Below are 23985 nucleotides of genomic sequence, written 5' to 3'. Positions count from 1 at the left end.
CAGGGAGGACATTTTCCTTCAAAATTAGGAGCGAGGAGCTGGACGGTGGTGTGGCAGTGAAGGACAATGCTCTGCAAGGCTGACTCAGGTGGAAGGGTTCCTGGTTCACATCCAGAGGCCTTCCTGAGTATGCGGGCGTATGTGCCCATGATGTGGTGCTGACTGAGGCTGGTGTAGATTATGGCATCAAGACTATTGGGAGTACTGTCTTTCTCTCTCTCTCTCCCTCACTCATGGAAGAAAGAAAGGAAGAAACTTTAAAAGGGGGAAAATTTGAAATAAATTTAACAAAGTGATATGGTTCATTAAAAAATAATATTCAGTTTAAACCATTGCAATGTGATAGAGTTTGAGATTTTAAAAAATATACAAATACAGGTTCTAATAGGTTGGCCCAAACCAATGTATATGAGAAGTACAAGGAGGACCTCAATGACCATACTGTGGCTGTGAGTCAGTCAGATGATGGTGTGATGGACAAAAGGCAACACATGGGTTCTGAGATCTGTCATATATTCTGGGACCTGGGACACAATTCCTCAATGCATGGTACCAAGTTTTGTTAGCATGTTATTTAAAAATGATATGAAGAAGTTGAAAAAGACCACGGGATATTAGCCAATATCGCTAGAAAAATATGAAGCAGCCCTAAGCAGAAAGATTCTAAAGGAATTTGGGTTGTTCCACTTGGAAAAGTGAAGGCCATGCTCTCCCACCTCTAAAGGACATGAAGATTTTTCTGTCTCTGGTCTTTTGTTACAGCGGTCAACTAAGCAAGAAGACATAGTCTTAATTTTTAAATAGATGGGACTTTAGTTAACTCTCAGGAACACTGGGAGAGAGGAAGTGGGGCATGTCCTTTTGGGCCTTGGAAATTTGCAAGAAGTTAATAACAGTTATCTATTTCAAATGTGTTCACAATTCCTTAAAGCTCTTCTATGGTACCTGTACAGCCCCAAAACAAGCTGGAAGAAAAACAAAAATGCTATGCTATTGAGAGAGCCCAAATGTTCATCCATGGGAAAGTGAACACATACATGACCACATATTTACAATGGAATATTACACAGTAGTCAAAACCATGAATTATAGTAACACACAACAATACAGATTAATCTTAGAAGAAAAACGTCTCAGAAGAATACATACAATACTCCTGTATAAATGTCAAAACAACTGAAAGAGGGCTGGCTGGTGGCAAAGCCGTGAAATACGTTCTTCAGGGCTGACACACATGGGAAGGTTCTGTGTTCACATCCAGAGACTTCCCAGAGCACATGTCAGAATGCACTTGCCCATGGTCTGGGGTGCCTGAGGCTGGGCATGGATGGTAGCGAGACTCTGTTTTGGACTCTCTGGCTTTCTCTTTCTCTGTCTCTCTCACTCATAGAAGAAAAACATAAACCCTTTTTTTAAAAGTTAAACATTAAGAAAGTCTTAAAAAAACTTTAATTATATTTTTTAGGAATATAGTGGATACAGCACAATCACATAAAAAGAAGGCAAGCGGGACTAGCAGGTGGCGTAATGGTTACATCATTGGACTCCCATGTAGTCAGTTGCAGTTCAAGTCCTGGACCCAGCAACTTAAAACACACGATGGGCATGTGTGCATGCCTCCCCAAGATCCTGAGATGAAAATGGAGGAGAAGGAATGGCAGTGTGGCATCCACCCTGGGGGTGATTCCTTGCTTTCTATCTCTGTGTCTCTGTCTCTTCTGCAAGCGCATGTGCCTTATAGCAAAAACATCCCTTAAAAAAAGAAAAGGAGGCAAGAAATGACTAAGAAGTGAACTGAATGTACCAAGGGTGGGCAAGGACATGAAATAATGGAAGTTCTGATAGGAAGATAAATTGGCACAAGTTATTTGGAAAACTTTTGGGCAGTATCAACTGAGGCTAAAGATTCATAAGCTTTATGATCCAGCCTTTGCTTCTAGGTATGTATACTCTGCATATATTTACCAAAACATATGTTAAAGAATGCTTATAGCTGTACTGTTCACTAAAACCCCAAACTGTCAGTAATAGAAGAATAGTATGTGATATAATCATGTAAAAATACTGTACAATGGTGAGAAAGAAGCAACCTGGTTGTACACAACATAGCTGAACCTTACAAACCTAATGTTGGACAAAATAAACCGATACTATATAATTCCATTTATACAAAGCTCAGAAACAGGGAAAACTGACCTATGATGGTGGAGATCAGGCTACTGGTCATCCTGATGAGGATGACAACTGAGGGCAGGGCATGAGTGGAGCCTCTGGGGTTCTGGTTCTGTTTTTTAAAATATTTTTTAAAAATTATTCATGTATTTCTTCCTTGAGTGAGAGAGCTAGCACTCACAACAGGGTCTTGACTCTGCCATCCACCTCCAGCCTTGGTGAGCCTGGATGATGGGCATGCGTGTGCCCAATGAACTCAGGGAGGTCTCTGGACATGAGCTCAGACATTTCCAAGTAGGTCAGCCTCACAGAGCATCGTGTTTTATAGCTGTGCCGCTGTCAGGCCCCTGGTTCTATTTCTGGATTTGGATGCCGGCTACATGGATGTGTTTATAATGTGAATGTTTATTTATGATTTCTGCACATTTCTAATGTCTGGTATACTTTAATTGAAAGTTAATTAGGACTAGTAGTTAAGGGAGCCAGATACCACATGACTGACCGTGGTTTGAATCTCAGCCTGAGCAGCTTGAAAACACACTAGGCGTGTAGGCATGCAGTCCCCAGATCCTGACAGGATGGAGAAATGGAAGAAAAGGGATTACAACATGACTGTCCGCCATTAGGGGATTCTCTCTCTTTCTCTTTGTGTGTGTGTGTGTGTGTGTGTGTGTGTACATACATACATACATATATACATGTATATATATGCATGTATATGTGTGTGTGTATATGCATATGTATATATATATAATCTCAGTGCACATGCCCTCTGCCAATCAAGAAAAGTTTGTTTTAAGAAAGAGAAAGATAAAAGGACCAGCCAATGGCTTGGTGGCTAAGGTGGGTAGATCCCACGACCAATAACACAGTTTGAATCCCAGACCTGGTGCTTGAAAAAACACTCCAAGTGCATGTGCACGTGGCCAAAATCCCAAAACAAAGGGAGAAAAAAGTAGATTTTTAAAAGGAAGTAAAAATAAATTTAAAAAAAACATGAATACTCATAAGTAGATTTTTCAAAATACACTCCAAAGGGTATACTAAATAGTAAAATCTAAGTTAAAAATATTAATTGTTTTCATGTGAACACTTCTGTCCATTTTTATAATGACTCTTTTAATAATATTTTACAATAAGACCTTTTCTGATTTAAAAGTAATAATGTTTTTATTTTAAAAACAAAAAACAAAACATGTAAGAAATTCAGAATTCCATTGTTGAGATCTGATCACCCTTAGCACTTCAGTGTGTATCTTCCAAGTCATTCTCTCATTTTTTATAAATTGTTGAAAATATTTTCTTATTTACATTTTATTATCATAAATATTTAAAATGTGGGATGAGAAAGGAAGCAATGATTAACACACATTTGTTCAGGATGATGACTGGTGGGAAGAACAGGAAAACTTAATGCAAGAGGAACCTACAGAAAGGTTCTGTTGATGTTTTTTGTTTGGGATGATAGCTTCACTATAAAAAAAAAATTAATTAAAAAAAAACTTAATAAATAAAAGTGGGCCAGGTATGGATCAAGGATGAGGATGTGTGACCAACCAAGGATTATAATTAATCTCATTTTGTGCACCTGTGGTCCAATTAAAGCTAAAAGATTTCCACAACAGTTAGATTTTATGCTATAACTGAAAGAAAATTTAGTCCTCTGATGACCTAACTTATATCTCTTTTTTTTTAAGAGAGGTTTTCACTATAGGACTCGTGAGCTCACCAAAGAGACAGACAGAAAGCGAGAAATCACCCCGCAGGGATGATGGCCTCGCTGCAATCCCTTCTCCTCCATTCTCCTCTCTGGATCTTGGGCATGCACGCACATGCGCCTGGCGTGAGTTTAAGCCACTGGGTCCAGGACTCAAATTGCGGTTGACTACAGGGGAGTCCAGTGACATGGCCGTTATGCTAACTGCTGGTCCCAACCTAACTTATATCTTTAAGACACTGACAACTCAGGGAGGTAATATGACTTACTTTTTCTTGAAAATAAAAATGCCTTCCCTTTGGTCACGAAACCTCATAGAACTTTTTCAATGAACTATGAGTTCCAGTGCCTCTTCATGAAAACCTTGGCCACCATGATTCAAACATGCATGTGTCAAAAAGTTTCAGTGCAAACTAGATAAACTTCTAGAACTTTCTGCTTCTAAAATTCTATGTTTTAAATTAATGACCTAGTGTGCCAAGACAGTCTATTTAAATCTACCTGGTTAATGAGGCAGGAATGACCTTCTAGATTCCTTCATGCTAATTACTTGGAGTTTCATCTAGGGACACTTATTGCCCACAGCAAAACTTCAGATTAATGTAGGTGTTTGTTTTTTGTATTTATATCATCCCTAACACTCTTTTTAAAAAGGAAACATTTAATTTGGTGAAGAACTTGGGGGTAAAATTAGAACAGGAAGGAAAATTAATACCATGAGTAATATTAGAACACTAACGTGTGTGCTTTTTGTTTCTATCTTAGTAAGAGTTGGGCCACAGAGTTGGGTTGCAGCTTCCCAATTGTTAGAGTGGAACAGGAGAAGACATAAGATTTATAATACCTATAAAATAATTAGGGCTAGTTTTCCTGGAGAAAGCTTGTATTTCCATGAACTTAGAGATATGTCCCAATGATAAGCTAGAACAGGCTTCTACTGGCTCTTAAGAGCCAATGTCCAGGGTTTTTGCAAATTGTTTGTTAAACCTTTGGTAGCTTGAAACTGACTGTGGTGGAAATATTTAGCAAATGCTGCAAGTCAGGGCCTTTTCTTATTTTCCTTCAGAGAGCCAGAACAGTACACCATCACTTGTCCCCAGTGTTCCTCGTATAGGAGCAACTACACAAGGCCAGGTAGCCTGCAAGTGGGCAGGAGAAAGGCTCTGCATGTAGCTTACTATGTGCAGCAGAAACCTCTTTGGGGAGCTTAAGAATATTTGCCTGAGACCAGAGATGACTTTGAAGAATATGTCAGCATCTGCCCACCTGACCTCGGTCCTTCCTGCTTTCCAATACCACCCTTTGGGGTTTTATACCTGGGATTATAAAATGCTATGCCCTTTGTGCACCTGTGGTCCAATTTAAAAGGACCAGCCAATGGCTTGGTGGCTAAGGTGGGTAGATCCCACGACCAATAACACAGTTTGAATCCCAGACCTGGTGCTTGAAAAAACACTCCAAGTGCATGTGCACGTGGCCAAAATCCCAAAACAAAGGGAGAAAAAAGTAGATTTTTAAAAGGAAGTAAAAATAAATTTAAAAAAAACATGAATACTCATAAGTAGATTTTTCAAAATACACTCCAAAGGGTATACTAAATAGTAAAATCTAAGTTAAAAATATTAATTGTTTTCATGTGAACACTTCTGTCCATTTTTATAATGACTCTTTTAATAATATTTTACAATAAGACCTTTTCTGATTTAAAAGTAATAATGTTTTTATTTTAAAAACAAAAAACAAAACATGTAAGAAATTCAGAATTCCATTGTTGAGATCTGATCACCCTTAGCACTTCAGTGTGTATCTTCCAAGTCATTCTCTCATTTTTTATAAATTGTTGAAAATATTTTCTTATTTACATTTTATTATCATAAATATTTAAAATGTGGGATGAGAAAGGAAGCAATGATTAACACACATTTGTTCAGGATGATGACTGGTGGGAAGAACAGGAAAACTTAATGCAAGAGGAACCTACAGAAAGGTTCTGTTGATGTTTTTTGTTTGGGATGATAGCTTCACTATAAAAAAAAAATTAATTAAAAAAAAACTTAATAAATAAAAGTGGGCCAGGTATGGATCAAGGATGAGGATGTGTGACCAACCAAGGATTATAATTAATCTCATTTTGTGCACCTGTGGTCCAATTAAAGCTAAAAGATTTCCACAACAGTTAGATTTTATGCTATAACTGAAAGAAAATTTAGTCCTCTGATGACCTAACTTATATCTCTTTTTTTTTAAGAGAGGTTTTCACTATAGGACTCGTGAGCTCACCAAAGAGACAGACAGAAAGCGAGAAATCACCCCGCAGGGATGATGGCCTCGCTGCAATCCCTTCTCCTCCATTCTCCTCTCTGGATCTTGGGCATGCACGCACATGCGCCTGGCGTGAGTTTAAGCCACTGGGTCCAGGACTCAAATTGCGGTTGACTACAGGGGAGTCCAGTGACATGGCCGTTATGCTAACTGCTGGTCCCAACCTAACTTATATCTTTAAGACACTGACAACTCAGGGAGGTAATATGACTTACTTTTTCTTGAAAATAAAAATGCCTTCCCTTTGGTCACGAAACCTCATAGAACTTTTTCAATGAACTATGAGTTCCAGTGCCTCTTCATGAAAACCTTGGCCACCATGATTCAAACATGCATGTGTCAAAAAGTTTCAGTGCAAACTAGATAAACTTCTAGAACTTTCTGCTTCTAAAATTCTATGTTTTAAATTAATGACCTAGTGTGCCAAGACAGTCTATTTAAATCTACCTGGTTAATGAGGCAGGAATGACCTTCTAGATTCCTTCATGCTAATTACTTGGAGTTTCATCTAGGGACACTTATTGCCCACAGCAAAACTTCAGATTAATGTAGGTGTTTGTTTTTTGTATTTATATCATCCCTAACACTCTTTTTAAAAAGGAAACATTTAATTTGGTGAAGAACTTGGGGGTAAAATTAGAACAGGAAGGAAAATTAATACCATGAGTAATATTAGAACACTAACGTGTGTGCTTTTTGTTTCTATCTTAGTAAGAGTTGGGCCACAGAGTTGGGTTGCAGCTTCCCAATTGTTAGAGTGGAACAGGAGAAGACATAAGATTTATAATACCTATAAAATAATTAGGGCTAGTTTTCCTGGAGAAAGCTTGTATTTCCATGAACTTAGAGATATGTCCCAATGATATGCTAGAACAGGCTTCTACTGGCTCTTAAGAGCCAATGTCCAGGGTTTTTGCAAATTGTTTGTTAAACCTTTGGTAGCTTGAAACTGACTGTGGTGGAAATATTTAGCAAATGCTGCAAGTCAGGGCCTTTTCTTATTTTCCTTCAGAGAGCCAGAACAGTACACCATCACTTGTCCCCAGTGTTCCTCGTATAGGAGCAACTACACAAGGCCAGGTAGCCTGCAAGTGGGCAGGAGAAAGGCTCTGCATGTAGCTTACTATGTGCAGCAGAAACCTCTTTGGGGAGCTTAAGAATATTTGCCTGAGACCAGAGATGACTTTGAAGAATATGTCAGCATCTGCCCACCTGACCTCGGTCCTTCCTGCTTTCCAATACCACCCTTTGGGGTTTTATACCTGGGATTATAAAATGCTATGCCCTTTGTGCACCTGTGGTCCAATTAAAACTAAAAGGGAGAGACATATCTGCCCATTCAGTCATGCATCCAGAGAAACTGGGAGAATCTAAAGATTTTCTGCTTCCCTAAGGTCAGTGCTTCCCCCATGTTTCATGGCGTTGTAACAAGTGCCTTGCTGGGGGGAGGGAGTAGGGCCTGTGTGCACACTGAAATAAGCAGTATTTATTGCAAGTCTTCTCAAAGCCTTTGGGAGGCAAATGAGGCCTGCGGCACAGAATGCACGTCTGTTTTTACCCCAGAACATTGTGTGGTGACACATCTTGGGATGCAGGACTGAAAAATGACTGAGTAGTCAGGATTCCTTGTGCTTTTGAAAGGCAATACCAGGACTCTATTCCACAGAAATATTTCTTTCGTGTTAGACTTAGGGCCCCCCAGTAGTGTTGCTGGATTTCACATGGCCAACTATGTGGTTCAAGTCCTGGACCTGGCAGCTTGAAGAACACTCCGGGTACATGTGCGTGCATGCCCAAAATCCCAAGAGGAGAATGGAGAAGAAATTATAGTGTGGCTCTCCATCCTTGGGGGTGCTTTCTCTCTCTTTCTTGCTGGTGAGCACATGTATCCTATAGTTTTATTTATCTTTGCCTTTCAAACAAACATTTCATCAACCATGTGGGTATTTCCACATTAGTAGGAGTACAGTCAAAGTGTGAAAGGAGGCATTTCAGGACAAAATATATCTAGTCCTTGGCCTGTGTCCCCAGCAATCTACTCAGCCCTGTCGAGGAACACCAGACATTAACAACATCAAAGCTCAAAGCCAGGGACCAGCAGTTAGTGTAATGGCTATGTCGCTGGACTCCCATTTAGTCGACCGTGGTTTGAGTCCTGGATCCAGTGGCTTAAACTCACCCTGGGCACATATGCGTGCGTGCTCAAGATCCCGAGAGGAGAAAGGAGGACAAGGGATTGCAGCGTGGCCATCCCCCTGGGGGGTGATTTCTCACTTTCTGTCTCTCTGTTTCTCTATCTTTCTGGTGAGCGCATGAGCCCTATAGCAAAAACCTCTCAAAAAAAAAAAAAAAAAAAAAAAGCTCAAAGCTCAAAGCCAGCATGCTTTGTCAACTCACAGGATTCTGGAGCAGAGAATGACATTTCTTGTCATTTTTTTAACCTTGAATTCTCATCCTCTTCAACTTCTATCTGTATCTTTTTTCTTTTTCTTCTCTCCTGGGGTAGCAGCATGAATTCCTAACAGTTTGCCATGCTGTGAGCACTCCAGCATTGACTTGTGGAGCTCCTCTGAGTTCCAGACAGGACAGACAGGCCTGTGGCCGAGGAGCTGAGAATGCAGCCTCAGTGAATGCTCACTTCCCTGCCGTTTCTCTCCTCTGTTTGCTTTGTCTACACTTCTTTCTCCCTGCTCTGCTCCTCCCCACTCCTGTTCATCCTTTTCCTCACTTCCCTGATGGCTTTTTGCAATGACTAACAGGAACCCAGCTCAGCTGGTTTTTATCACGCTCCTGTCCTTGCATTTTTCCGACTCAGTTAAGCCATTACCAAGGCTAAATGAGGCATGGACTCTCCAAAAGTCACACCTGTTGTCAGGGCAGTGGAAGGTAAGGACGTGTGCAGCTGGCGGGCAGACAGCAAGCCAGGCTTCAGGGAGCAGCCGAGTGTGACCTGGCACTGTGCGTCCCCCCAGTGCTGAAAGAGGGCCCTCATTTTACAGTGAGATGTGCCTTGCTTTGATGCCAAAGGAATCAAGTCTTACATAGAACTGAGGATGGTCACAGTGGGGGTGGCAAATAAGACGTCCCTAATTCTTTGGCACGTGCACCAAGCGTGTAGAGAAACCCATATTGTGGATGTGTCCTCCGCAAGAGGTAAAGAGAGCTATAACCAGAAGCAGGAACCTGGTTTTTGTGATTATTGGTTGAATTGTCTTCGGTTTTTCCCATGTTCATCCTCATGGAAACATAAACATTTCACCTTTCTGTAATAGTGACCTCAAACCCTACTTGTGGGGTGAGGGTAGGAGTGAGTTTTACTTTGATGAAAATGAAAGTGTTGACTCTCTGGCCCTGGGCTTGTTATCCTCTGTTACTCTGTCTTTGACTCCAGAGCTTAGATGAGCCATGCTTCTAACTTCTTGGACATACACAAGTTCAACAAATATTTCTGAGCATCCATTCAGTGTCAAGTTCCCATTCAATGGTAACCATAGGGAAGCCTCTGCTCACAGAAACCTTCAATATTATGGAGGAGACTTCGTTCCTGTTCTGTTCTGGACTTGGCCAGCCAGTCCCCGGTCTTTTCTTGTCACATTCCATTCATTTAGTCGACAAATATATATGAAGCATCTACTAAATTTCAGGCTCTGTGCTTGGTGCTAGGCTACAATGGTGAAGAAGAGAAGCAAGTCCTGCCCTCGTGCAGCTTCCCACTTCCACCTTGATGTAATTCTTATTCTGGGCAGGCACTGGACAGAAAACATCTGTCCTCTCTCTATGCTCCCTCAACACTTAGTCCACGCCTCTTTTGTAGCGTTTGCATCACTATAATCATAATTGGTTTTTCTGTCTCCTTTTAAACCATGCATACCATAAAGACAAGAATTTGGACTTTCTTCCCCTATCATCTTGCACTTCCTAGTGTCTAGCATACAGAGTAGCTCAGTAAATGTGTTTGAATGAATAAATAATTGCACACATAATTCATGAACTGATGGTACCCATAAACCAGTCTTCTCTTGGCTCCCATCCCACATCTCCTGGAGTGGGACTTAATGAGCCATCATCTGCAGTAGGTCCTGAAATACTCCTTATGACACTAAGTACTTTCTAAACATAAAAGCAGCTGATCCACGGGTCATTTCTTCTTCCAAGATGTATCTACCATTGAAAGAGCAAATATTAGCATCAGCTTTATATGCCATACTTCTTTGCCTGCAGTCAAACATAATTATATATGGCTTAAATAGAATACTCTTATAGTAAGGAGAACAAGTGAGTTTATTTGTGACTCTCAGATAGATACTGTTCAAGATAACTGCAGTAAGGAAAAAATGCATCAACCGTGGCTTAACAAGCCAGAAGCTCTTTTTCTCTACAGGTAAAAGTCCAGGAATAGTTCAATACTGAAGTTCTGTTTCATGAAATCCTTAGCTTATGGCATGACCATTCCCTGGATGTCATCATTCCCTATGGTTCAAGATGGGCTCCAGCTGTCATATCCACCTCCATGCAGCAAAAATGGAGGAAGGGGAAGTGATGAGATAAAGTCTCTCTTAAGCTAGTCTCCTATAACCTTGGTCACAGGACACTTCTGCTTACATCCCATTGGCCAGAACATAATCATATGACCACATGTAAATTATAAAAGGAGTTGGAGAGAGACCAGCAGATGGTGTGATGGTTACATTGTTGGACTCCCACGTTGTTGACTGTGGTTCAAGTCCCAGACCCAATAGCTTGAAACTCATGCTGGGCACATGTGTGTGCATGCCAAAATCTTGAGAGGAGATTGGAGAAGAAGGGATTGCAGTGTGGCCATCCCCCTGGGAGGTGATTTCTCACTTTCTGTTTCTGTCTCTCTCTGTCTCTCCAGTGAGCGCACATGCTCTATAGCAAAAAACAATCTCTCTCTCTCTTAAAAAAAAAAAAAAAGCATTAGAAGAAACAGTCTTTATTTCGGATGGCCATTTGTCCAGCTAAAAACTATTTTACTATGGCAGTAAAGGAGTGCAGATATAAGGGGTACAATAAGAAGTCTCTATTGCTAGAGCATTCAGTAGTGTAGTGGTTAAGGTGGCTGGATCCCACATGAACAACTGCTCAGTTTGAGTCCTGGACCTAGCAGCTTGAAAATCATGCCAGCTGTGCATGCCCAAAATTCCATAAAGAAGGGCAAAATGGAGGAAAAGGGATTGTGGTGTGACCATCCCCTATTGGAGGGAATGCTTTCTCATTTTCTTATCTCTCTCCCCCTTCTCCTCTCTCTTTAGCAAGTGCTCACATCCTCTGGAAAAGTTTTAAAAAGTTACTACTGCAAATACTAAAGCCAAAATGTTAGGGATTATTGAAGCACCTTCCTATTCTGACCACTGTAAGCCGAAAGCACAATGATGGAATCCAGTCATTAAGCTACCTCTGCTAGGATGACACTTGGTACTTCCCTGGTTGTCAGTGTCTAAGGGGTGGGAGAAGTGGGGTAGAGAGGAAAGAAAGCTTTCGCAGCAGTGAAGGTGGGAAGCAATGGAAGCCTGGACTAAGGCACTGGCAAAAGGAAAAGGAAAAGGCAGAGTAGGGAGTGAGGGCAGAAATGCAGGATGAGGGGATGGACGTTGGAGGGGTGGGAGATGGAGCATCTGGGATGACTCTCAGCTTTGCAACTGGTAACTGGACTAAAAAGGTAGTTTGGAGACTACATTACACTGGTGGAGTTAAGAGCTGCAAATGGACCTGAAGTCTCTCCTTCTATTACTTTTTGCCATGAATTTTCTGTTAAGTAGACTAATGAAGTTAATAAGCTTTTCCAAGTAGTTAATGTTTTACAGGACAAAGTTAACAGGTCTTCGTGGCTAACCCCAGCCAGTTATAATGTTACCCTCCTACCTAATTCAGTACATGAGAGTCTTTAAAATTCTGAGTTCTCGAGGCATTCTTAATTCAAGTGCCAGAATGTCTGACTTGAGTAAGCCAAACATGCAAAGAATTTATTTCCCCATCTACAAAGTGGAATTAGTATTACTTTTTTTTACAAAATTATTGTGAAGTTTAAAATATATTGAATGTTTAAAGAACCTGGAACAATGCCTAGATCAATAAATGCTAGTTTCTGTCCCTTTCCAAAGTACTTTCTTTTTTAATTATCAGAGGTTGTGCACTTACTAGAGAGAAAGACAGAGAGAGAGAGAGAGAGAGAGAAAGCATTCCCATGATGGGATCGGTCATGCCACAGTCCCTTTTCTTCCAGCTCTCCATCCCATCAGGATTTGGGGCATATTTTTCAACCCCTATGCCATGGCTCCAGACCTACTTACTTTCCTTATGCATTGACTCAACACTTATTTAGCATTTGTGATTTCAGACACTGTACTAAGTCCTGAAAGTGGGGCAAAGCTGAATTTAATCAGCAAAAACTAAGTTACATTTTTTTTCACTTGTAAGTGTTGAGATGCATTCTGATTCTCAATACCAAAATGAACTGGGAACTCCTGAAGACAGAGCATATATATCTTCCTCACTTTCATATTCCCAGACCTCAATGCATGTATTTATCAAATACACGAGTAATCTGTCACCAAGGTCCAAGGAATGAAGCCAAAAATCTAAAAGCAGGACAGGGAGTCACAGACCTGGGATGGTCATGGATGCTCAGACAGAACGGGCAGCAATTCATTGGAAGTTGAGTGTTTACAGACCCAGCACTCTCTGCTAGAATAGCTGTTAGTGGAGAAGATGGGATTCCAAGGGGCCAGGGGAAGCATATGGCAATGGTTAAGAGCGTGGGCTCTGGAATCAGACATTGGTTCACATAACTATAATGAAGTGTGATGAATCTTCCACAAAGGGAGATCCAACATCCAAGAGGTAAGAAAATGTATTCTTGGAAGTGGATCTTCCTAGGCTGAGAGTTCAGAGAGGGCCTCCTAAAGAGTCTCATAAGTCGCCTGCTGCACAACTGAATGGGCTGAAATCTTCCATGTGCACCATTCCTCAGGCCGTGCACCTTGATACAAGGCTGTTTGCCCCAGAAGTAGTTTCTTTCTTCACTTAACGCAAAGGTCCTACAGTTCAAGCCATGTCCTACAATTATAGACATGTGAAAGTTGAAACATAAGTAGATGTTTTCCAGGCCAAGTTTGGGCATGTGGAGAGCCTGGTATACTTGAGGAACTGAAAGAAGTTCAGTAAGCTGGGAGTGTGCAGTTCAAAGGGAAGCTTGGCAAGGGTTAGGCTGGAAAGATACCCATCACAGCTGTAGTATTTTCCATGAGTTCATTAATTGTACTGTGCCAATGGCTCTTTGTACATCATTATTTTTAGATTAGAGAGGTTAGATGACTTTCTCAAAGTCATATGTTATGAAACAGTGGAACTATGATTCAGAGCCTGTGCTCCAAACCACCAGGTGCTACATATTTTACAGCATCTAAAGATGTGCAAAGATGGATTGCTGAGGGACAAAACTGGAGGTTGGAAGGCCGGTTAGGAAATAGTTGCTGAAATCTAGATAAGAACTGATGGTAGACTTAAGATGTACTTGGAGATGGGGAGGAGTAGATGGACTCCAGAAGAGATTTAGGAAGAAGAGTCTACAAGGCTTGGTGATTGTCTGAATATGAAGGACAATGATAAGAAGAGAGAGACACAATAATGGCTCTTTATTTTATGTCTTTGTGGGTGGCATGTAATTCTCTGAGACAGAAAACAGTGAAAGAAGAACAAGTTTGGGGGCCTGCTAAGTTGGAAGCGCCTGGGAGACATCCAGGTGGAGATGTCCAGTTGGCAGTTAGTGCTTGGCCCTGAACCTCAGAGAGGCTGTGTGTTGAGCTGACATCAACATGTGTTTAGCTCACAGGCGGAGCAGTGGAGTGCAGAGTAAGGGGCAGTGTTCCTACTAAGTTAACCATGCTATAGCAGAAAGGCTTTTCTATAGATCCGACTGTGGAGCTATGTAAAACCCATGATTTATCTGAATCCTTACTAACTGCGACCAGAGGCCAAGGGCTAGGGGGAGTTTATCATAATAAATAAAGAATAAGTGGTCTTTTCTTGACATTTTAATTTAGCTCAAAGTCAAATTTTAACTTAAATGTGATTAAGTATGTGTTTTCTATAAGAACATAGGTGTTGAATAAAATGTCATTAATGTCATTGTGATTCAAGAAGTTGCTACTCCCAGGCCACTCCTATGCATTATTCATGCAGAAGAATTGATGAATTAAAACTCAACAGCAACATCAGAGGAGACTTTAGCTCATCAATGGTGTCCCTAAAATGTGGTCTCTTTTACAGGCAATTGAAGTTTTTCTGTATCTTATATGAAGTACTGTTGATACAAAAAAAGTGAATCTAAGCCATGTTTTCTCGATCTATTACTCCTAAACCCCCCTAAATGGAATTTCTGAGCCTCTCTGTTGCAATCACCATAACAAGATAGGAGTTAGGTTTAGGCTAATCCATTTTATCTCTCTGTTTTTTAGAATGTGTCACGGATGACCACAACATGATGTGGGTTCTAAAATCTCAAGGAACACCCACTGTGCAAGTCTGCAATGGAGAAGGCAGAAATGGAGACTCCAAGGCCACAGCTTCCATTCTGTCACTAACCACTCTGTAGACATGTGCCCCCATTGCAGGAAGTGAATTGTACCACAGGGGAGGTTCTCGAGGCCCCCAAACCACGGGCACACTTGTCTCTCCTCCTGGAGAGAAGGTAGAACCATGACATTTTATAGCTGCTGTTTGATCCTGGTGGCTCTTGTCTGGCACACCTCTGCATATGGGCCTGACCAGCGAGCCCAGAAGAAAGGGGACATTATCCTTGGGGGACTCTTTCCTATTCACTTCGGAGTAGCAGCCAAAGATCAAGATCTAAAATCAAGGCCAGAGTCTGTGGAATGTATCAGGTAAGAGCAGGAGTTAAATCCAAGTCTCTTTTTCTTCTGGGTGGTTGGAGAAAAGCTGCACAAAAGCCTAAAATTAGTTTTTTCATACTTGGTTTCCTTGTTTCAAAAATGGTGATTGTGGGACCAACAGATGGTGTAATGGTTACATTGCTGGACTTGCACATAGTCAACCACAGTTCAAGTCCTGGACCCGGTAACTTAAAACTCATTCTGGGGGACCAGCAGATAGCATAATGATTACATCGCTGGACTCTCACATGGTCAACTGTGTTTCAAATCTCGAACCTGGAGACTTAAAATTCACGCTGGGCACATGTGTGTGTGCCCAAGATCCCGAGAGGAGATCAGAGGAAAAGGGATTGTGATGTAACCATCCTCTGGGGGCGGGGGCAGGGGGTGATTTCTCACTTTCTTTCTCTATCTCTCCAGTGAGCGCATGTGTCCTATAGCAAAAATCTCTCTAATAATAATAATAGCAATGGTGATTATTTCTTTTTCCCTCTTCCTTTCTTTCCTAAGTTTTTTTTTTCCATAATGTCAATAATGTCAAAGATATTGAGCAGAAAATTCCATTGACTTATTAAAGCATGTACTTGGTCATTTAGCGACCAAGTCATTGTCCGTCTGGTGCCAGTGCTGCTTACTGGAAGACTGAAGTACCTAGAAGGCAAGCCTGAGTAGAAAAATTCCCCCATAAACCTCACTTGCCCCAATGGTCAATAATAATGTTGGCTGCCTTACTTTTTTTTTTTTTTCTATTTTTTTGGAATTTAGGAGTCAAAAGAAACCTCAGTGGTTGGCATGACCCAGGCACCTTCAAAATGCAACCCATAGCATTTGGGAACTGATTTAGTTAGAAAGTCTTTCTCATAGAAAGCTGAATCCTCCTCTGTTCCTCCTCACTCCTCATCCCTACCCCCACTAGCACAGAATAGTACTTTCACAGATGGAACAGGACAGAATACATCTAACTCCCTCTTCAGTGATTTGAAGACAACTCACATGTCCCATTCAGTCTTTTCTGCTCTAGGCCAGATAGCATCAGTTTTTCATTCACTCCTCCACGATTTCCAGACTCCTCTCTGTAGTAGCTATTCTCCATCTCATGGCCCCCAATTTATTACAACCCTTTGGTGTACAGGACTAGACACAATTCTTTCAAATAGGATCGGATCCCTGCAGTCCAAGAGGACTGTACATAGCCTCCCTTCATGTAGACAGCAGAGGCCTGGACTGCTGTTCAATCTTGCCCCAGCCTCCAGGAGGGAGGAGGACTTTTCCTCTGAGACTTGCAACCTCCAGGATCTAGCTTACCACTTTCCCTTGGTCTTTCTGATAGCAGGAAAATGAACGTGAAAACTAGGACTAGTCCAACAAAACTGGATTTCTGTTCATGTCCTAATGAAAGCTAGTAAATTAATCAAATTTTTACATTTTCCTTATGTACAAAAACTAAGTGCAAGATCTCAGATTCTGGCTGAATCCTTCACTTGACCTGTGTGAACAGATAATCTCTCCATCATACTCTGTTGGACAGAATTGTGTGTGCGCCATGTATATACAGACCTCAGATCAAATGAGAAGCTAGCCCTGAAAAAATATATATTTTGAATTACATTAAAGAAAAATAGTAAAATCACTTGAGCAATGTAGATATTTGCATAAAAGAAAATTATGCAATATCTCTTCATGATTTTGTAGGTTTAAAATAAAGAATAAAATAAAAGGAAACAAAGAATTCTCTCCTTAAAACTTAGACTTGCTGGGACCAGCAGTTGGCATAATGCCTATGTCGCTGGACTCCCATGTAGTTGACTGAGGTTTGAGTCCTGGACCTGTTGGCTTACATTCACACTTGGCTCATGTGCATGCATGCCCAAAATCCCCAAAGGAGAATGGAGGAGAAGGGATTGTGATGTGGCCATCTCGCCTAGGGGGTGATTTCTGGCTTTCTGTCTCTCTGTCTCTCTCTGTCTTTCTGCTGAGAGTCCGCACCCTATAGCAAAAACCTCTCAAAAAAAAGAAAAAAAAGTTAGACCAGCAAGGCCGGCAGGTGGCATGGTGGTTAAGGTGCTGGACTCCCACATGGTCTACCGCAGTTTGAGTCCCAGATCCAGTAGCTTTAAAATCATGCTAAGTGTGTGTGTGTGTGTGTGTGTATGTGTGCTTAAAATCCTGATAGGAGAATGGAGGAGAAGGGATTGTGGCTTGGCTATCCCCCCTGGGGATATGATTTCTCACTTTCCCTCTCTCTGTCTCTCTCTCTGGTGAGTGCATATGCCCTATGGGAAAAACCTGGGAAAAAAAAAAGACCTGAAAATTTAGAAATTGACTGATACAGTGGAGTATAATAAATCATATTTCTCACCTTGAGTTCAAGTAGAAGCCCATGATATAAAGGGAGAGCCTGTCTCATTGCTGTGTTTTCCCCTTTGGACACTGACACAATGATGAGCACTTCGAGCTCTCACTCTGAGCCAAGTGCCAGGAGAGTGCAAACTATATTGTTGGCCTATGTCGTTGTCAACTTGCTTCATTTTTTTTTTAAGTTTATTTATTTCTCTGATGAGCAAGAGAGAGACAGAGAGAGAGAGATAGGCATCCCTACCAGGGTCTTTCATGCTGTGATCCGCCCCCAGCCTCAGCCAGCCTTGGATCATGCTCACTCACTTGTCCAGTTGGTGCAGGGAGGTCTCTGGACGTGAACCCGGAACCTGCCCGGGTGGGTCAGCCTCTCAGAGCATTGCATTACTGCTGCACCACTGTCTGGGCCTGTTTTTGTTTTTGTTTTGCTTTGCTTGATTTTTATTTAAAATAATATTCTTTAAAAAGCAATGCATGTTCGTTTTAGCTATGAAGTATAAATATGTCCAAAGCACACAATTTTTAACTCATCATTCTATCACCCAGAAATAACCACTGTTTGTGTACAGACTTCCTACACTGGGTGTTTGTTCATAAAAACGAGGTTGTTCGTTAGATCTTCAGGAATGTCAAAGTCCAAATTTGTGACACTATATCTCAGGTCAGTGTTAAGCTCCCACATACTGATAGTCTCATCTGTTTATCTTTTCCCTGGTCCTTTTTCTTTTGAAATCTCTATGTTCCCTTTATTAAAGTGCCTCACATCAGTGACTTCAAATTCCTTGCTAAAGGAGGCAGATATGGATCATTCAATGGATTACTAGTTACATTCTTTATTATTATTGCTCTCTAATACTGTGTGAGGCACTGTGCTGAGAATTTCATAATTATATCACCATCTTCACAGCCACCCTATGAGGTAAGTGGAATCCCCACCTTATAAAGAGAACATTGGGGGAGCAGCAGATGGCATAATGTTTACATTGCTGGTCTTCCACAAAGTCAACCATGGTTCAAGTCCCGGACCCAGTAGCTTCAAACTCACTCCAGGCGTGTGTGCACACATGCCCAAAATCCCAAGAGGAGAATAGAGGAGAAGAGATTGTAGTATGGCCATCTCCCTTGGTGGGTGATTTCTTGCTTTCTGTCTGTCTGTTTCTGTCTCCCCAGTGAGCGCACGCACCCTATAGCAAAAAATCTCTAGAAAGAAAGAAAGAAAGAAAGAAAGAAAGAAAGAAAGAAAGAAAGAAAGAAAGAAAGAAAGAAAGGAAGGAAGGAAGGAAGGAAGGAAGGAAGGAAGAAAGGAAGAAAGGAGAAAAAAGAAAGAAAAGAAAAGAAAGAAAGAAAAGAAAGTGAAAGAGAGAAGGCATTGGGTCTTCAAGAGCAGTTTACAAAACCAAAAAGTAGCAGAGCCGTGATTCATGTCTTCTTTCTTCCAGGTATAATTTCCGTGGTTTTCGCTGGTTACAAGCTATGATATTTGCCATAGAGGAGATAAACAGCAGTCCGGCCCTTCTCCCCAACATGACGCTGGGGTACAGGATATTTGACACTTGCAACACCGTTTCCAAGGCCTTGGAGGCCACCCTGAGTTTTGTGGCCCAGAACAAAATCGATTCTCTGAACCTTGATGAGTTCTGTAACTGCTCAGACCACATCCCCTCCACCATTGCTGTGGTGGGAGCAACTGGCTCAGGCATCTCCACAGCGGTGGCAAACCTGCTGGGGCTCTTCTACATTCCACAGGTACCCACACCTTCGTCGATGGGGTCTCGGGGCAGGGGAGCAGCAGAGGCAGGCTGTGTGCCCAGTGTCTGTGCAGGTTGCCACTTCCTGCCTCTGGCAAAGACCTTTCGTTTAGTTGGTGCACTACATCATGACCATTTGGGATTTCTTCCTTGTTTTCTTTCTTGATTGATTGATTTATTGATGGAGAGAGAGGACAAACACCCTCAATGGGATCACACATGTGCTCAGTGTGTTCAACCCAGGACCAACCCCCCACCTCGCCCATGGCCTCCAGCATTGCAGAGCGTTGTGCCATCACTGCACCCCAGCTGGGCCCCATTAGGGATTTCTAAGACTCCAGTGCCAACAAGGTCAAGTAGACCTTCACTGCTCTTCAGAGATGCTGTTAAACTATCTTGTATTTGTCTTTTTTTTAAGTTCTCAGTTATTTTTCCCCTGCTCCAGTTCTTTAGTAAATGACCTTTCTTATGTGGTCACTAAAAGAAATGAGACCATATCATGTAAATCCCACCTTTTAAACCCAAAATATTCATCCCTGATCCTGTTCCTTTAAACGACTCTGTATCTCTACCCAATCACTGATACAAAGTTTAGCTCACAGGAAAAAAGAGCATATTTTCTCACAAAATAGGAACTTAATCATTGTCTTTCATGCCCCAGAAATGGAGACTATTCTACTTTATTCAACAAATATTTAAAGAGTGTGTATGAATAAGCAGTCTGCTCTGCAGGAAAGCAGCCTCGGTGGGCAGACGGCTGCATATGCAAATACTAACTGTGCACAGAAACAAGTACTTCAACATTTATTCGAAGTTGCATTCTTTTTATTTAAAAAAGGGCAAACTCAAAATGCCATTATATAACTTGATTTTTTTCCCCATAACACTATAGACCAAAACTTTTTTTAGCTTAATATTTATAGATCCATGACATCATTTTAAGTAAAGAAGAATTGGAAACAACCTGAATGTCCAAAATGGCAGAATTAGCGTCACTGTGATACATTCCCTTATATCAAATTTTAAATTAAATCATCCCTCACACTTTAAATTTATTTTTTCAGTGTTTAATATTTAAAATTTATGAAAGTACCTCTGCTAGATTCACAGTGGTACTTGGGAGAACTCTAGTTCGAATTCTCTAGTGAAAGCCATTATCCCTTTACAAACCCCGGAGAACAAAGAAACTTTTGTCATCATTTACCTAATCCTTATGTCAGGGAATTAAAGGTGCTTCCCGTGGGGAAGCCCTGCTTTGTAACTTTGGGGCACATTTAAATTTGGCATGCTACAATATTGTTTTAAATACACAATTAAAGTAAGTTGTTGTTACTCCATGGCCAGCAGGCATTATAAGGTGCAATTACCATCCAGTAAGAAAGAACAAAAAGGAGAGAGTTTTCATTCTTGGTAGATTAGATGAAAGAGAAGGTGAAATTGAATTGAATTTGAATTACAAAAGACCCAAAAAGATTGTGATGGTTAGCAATCAAACCCATGGAAGTTTATCTGCGGAGTGGTTTCTCTGCAGGAGATGCAGGTTGGAATCACCAAGGGAACTTTAAAAATGGTGGAGCCTGGGACCCACACTCCAGAAATTACGTTTTCATTGAAATGAGATGCAGCCTGGGAATCATGAGTTTGAGAAGCTCCAGGTGACTCTCACTTGTACCAAGGCTGGGAATCACTGTTTGGCTGCGTGGGGTCAGAGGCCCAGTGGTATTTCTCATGCCTGTCATGCCACCAAGTGGATGGAACAAGCAGACAAGCTGAAACAAACTGTGGTTAGAAGAGTTTTCTGAATCATTCATGAAATTCTCCCCTCTTAGAATAAAAAAGTTTCGTGTATTTTTAAGGTGCTTTTTTGTGGGGAGGAGGGTACAAAGTAATATTCACCTCACTTCAGGGTTTGCTTTTTAAAAACTGGACAAATATTATAAATACAGTCTTTAAGAGAACATATCTATGAAGGATATTTTTATTTTTCATTTATATCCCTTTAAAATCAAAGGAAATGAAATCAGTATCTCAAAGAAACAGCAATAGTCACATATTTGCTGCAGTACCATACCCAATAGTCATGTTATGGAATCAACCTAATGTCCATTGGCAGATGCATGGATAAAGAAAATGTAGGGATCAGCAGTTGGCGTAATGGCTGTGGCTGAACTCTCAAGTAGTCGACCGCGGTTCAAGCCTTGGACCTGGTGGCTTAAACTCAAACCGGGCGCGTGTGCGTGTGTGACCAAGATCCCAAGAGGAGAATGGAGAAGAGATTGTGGCGTGGCCATCTCCCCTTGGGGGGTGATTTCTCACTTTCTGTCTCTATGTCTCTCTCTGGTGAGTGCACACACCCTATAGTGAAAACCTCTCCAAAAAAAGAAAATGTAGATTATACACAATGGACTCCTATTCAGCCATTAAAAAAGGATGAAAACTTGTCGTTTGTAATGACATGGATGAACATGGCAGACATTATGTTGAGTGAACTAAGCCAGGCACAGAAAGACAAAAATCACATGATCTCACTCATAAGTGGAATGTAAAGAAGTTGATCTCATAGAAATAGAGAGCAGGTGGGACCAGCAGTTAGCATAATGGCTATGTTGCTGAACTCCCATGAAGCCGATCGTGGTTTGAGTCCTGGACCCAGTGGCTTAAACTCACGTCGGCATGTATGCGTGTGTGCCCAAGATCCGGAGGGGAGAATGGAAGAGAAGAGATTGCAGCGTGGCCATCCCCCCTGGGGGGGTGCTTTCTCGCTTCCTTTCTCTCTCTCTCTCTCTCTCTCTCTCTCTGTCTTTCTGGTGAGCACATGTGCCCTATAGCAAAGACCTCTCCAGAAAAAAGAAATAGAGAGCAGGTTATCAGAGTCTGGAGAGGATAAAGGAGAAGGGGGCATTGATAGAGATTGGTCAGTGGGTACAAATTAGTTAGGAGGAATAATAATAATAAGCCTACTTATTGCTTATTATGAAGGCGACTGTGATTAACAATATTGCACTGTATATTTCTAAATAGCTGAAAGAGAGGACGGCCGAAAGAAATGATAAATATATGGAGGATGGCTATGCAAAATATCCTGATTTGATTCTCAATATATACATGTACCCCATAAATATGTACATTTATTATGGGTCAATTAAAAACAAAATTTAAAAAACCCATTTCAACCCATTTTTAAGAAATAATTATTGATTTTATTTATTCATCCATTTATTTATTTATTTTTTAAAATTTGACTAGAGAGAGACAGAGAGTGAGAGTGAGAGAGAGAGGAAGTGAGAAAGCAAGCCACCAGACCCTGGACAGCCATATGGGAGTGTCCAGCACCTTAACCACCATGCCACCTGCTGGTCCCCTCAAGCCATTTTTAAAAGAAAACCAGAAGCAAGCAATAATAGATATCCACCTATTATTAGGTTTTGTATTTGCAAAACCCTGATTCAGAAGCCTATTGTTTGTGTCTGGCAAGCAGAACTCTCTAAAAACATTTAATTTTAAAACAAATTACAAATTACTTAATTTAACTGCCTCACAGACTTCTGTGGTAAAGCAAGAGAGGCTTATTCTGATAAGAGAAAAAAAATCAGTTTCATATTATAGCTTCTAAAATGAATGCTCTTGTCAGAAAAATCGTACTTGCCCTTTAGTGAAGTTGGCCCAGTTTTTCATAGACTATTTCTGTTTTTAATGTAGAAACCATTCATCAACAGAAAGAAACACATGAGAAAACTTCATTTAAAAACATTGAACATAGAAAGCTGTTTCAATTGGTGAGAAATATTGGTCATTGGAAAAGTCATGATGTATTTTTTCTATGCTTTTCTATTGCTACAACCCAATAATAAAAAGGCATTCCCCCCAAAATTTCTTCAAGTTGTTTTCTTAAGAAGTTAAAATCTCTCTAGAAAACTAGAGAACAAGAGATAGTAAAAACTATTGTATTTCCTGGAAGAAATCTTATTAAGTGAGGAAATATGTTGTTCTTCAGAAGAAATGGTTCAGATTCTCAGATATATCAAAACCTGAAAGAATTTACCATCACCAGACCAGCTCTCCAAGAAGTTCTGAAGGGCGTGCTATATCAGGAAAACTAAAGTCAGGCACACAGAAAAAAGAGGTCAAAAGAAAATGGGCAGCTTAATGGGAGGGACAAGTACAGAGCTGAATGTCATCTTCTAGAATTTAAATGGAAAGATCAGACCACAACAGAAGATAAAGTACATGAGACTGAACTGGCCAAATAGAACTTTATGACTTTTGACTAAAATATTACTGATCTTCTTTGCTTTGTTTTCCAGAGTTAAGGATTTTTGTCTTCTCTTGAGTTGTCAACAGGTCCACATACCTACTATTTGAACAGAATCTTAACCTGTTCCCTGGCTTTAAGTCTTAAGTAAAGTTCTCTTAATATTTTTTTATTTTGATTTATTAAAGCTAAAACTGCCTTTCTCGAAATTAAAAAAATATTAAAAATACTTATTTAATGACTGCTATATATAAGCTATATAACCTCAGCTAAGTGCTACTTTATAGTATATTTATTCTATTCACAGAGCTTCATGCCTAAAGTCAGGCATGTGTTCACAGATATGTATATATCAGCTGAACTTGCTATTGAAAGTAGTTAGATTAATTAAGATATTTTGTGGTGGGGGCCGGCAGGTAGCATAGTAGTTAAGGGCGGTGGACTCCTACATGCCCAGCTGCGGTTCAAGTCCTGGACCTGGCCACTTGCTTTCTCGCTTTCTCTCAC

The 23985-nt window shown here is 40.8% G+C and overlaps 1 protein-coding gene across 3 annotated transcripts in view; it reads left to right on the top strand.

The window, feature by feature from the left end:
- CASR (calcium sensing receptor) overlaps positions 1-23985 on the top strand; it is a 97224-nt gene that overhangs the window by 46922 nt on the left and 26317 nt on the right. For all 3 annotated transcript variants that reach the window (XM_006162362.3, XM_014593205.2, XM_006162361.2), the window contains exons 2-3: positions 14689-15114; positions 18918-19224. In XM_006162362.3, the coding sequence (XP_006162424.1) occupies positions 14930-15114; positions 18918-19224 (492 nt within the window). In that variant the 5' untranslated portion in view covers positions 14689-14929. The remainder of the gene's footprint in view (positions 1-14688; positions 15115-18917; positions 19225-23985) is intronic.

This window comes from Tupaia chinensis, unplaced genomic scaffold (genome assembly GCF_000334495.1).
Source record: "Tupaia chinensis unplaced genomic scaffold, TupChi_1.0 Scaffold139927_1, whole genome shotgun sequence".
Taxonomy (NCBI): domain Eukaryota; kingdom Metazoa; phylum Chordata; class Mammalia; order Scandentia; family Tupaiidae; genus Tupaia; species Tupaia belangeri.
This window is presented reverse-complemented; position numbering and strand designations above follow the sequence as displayed.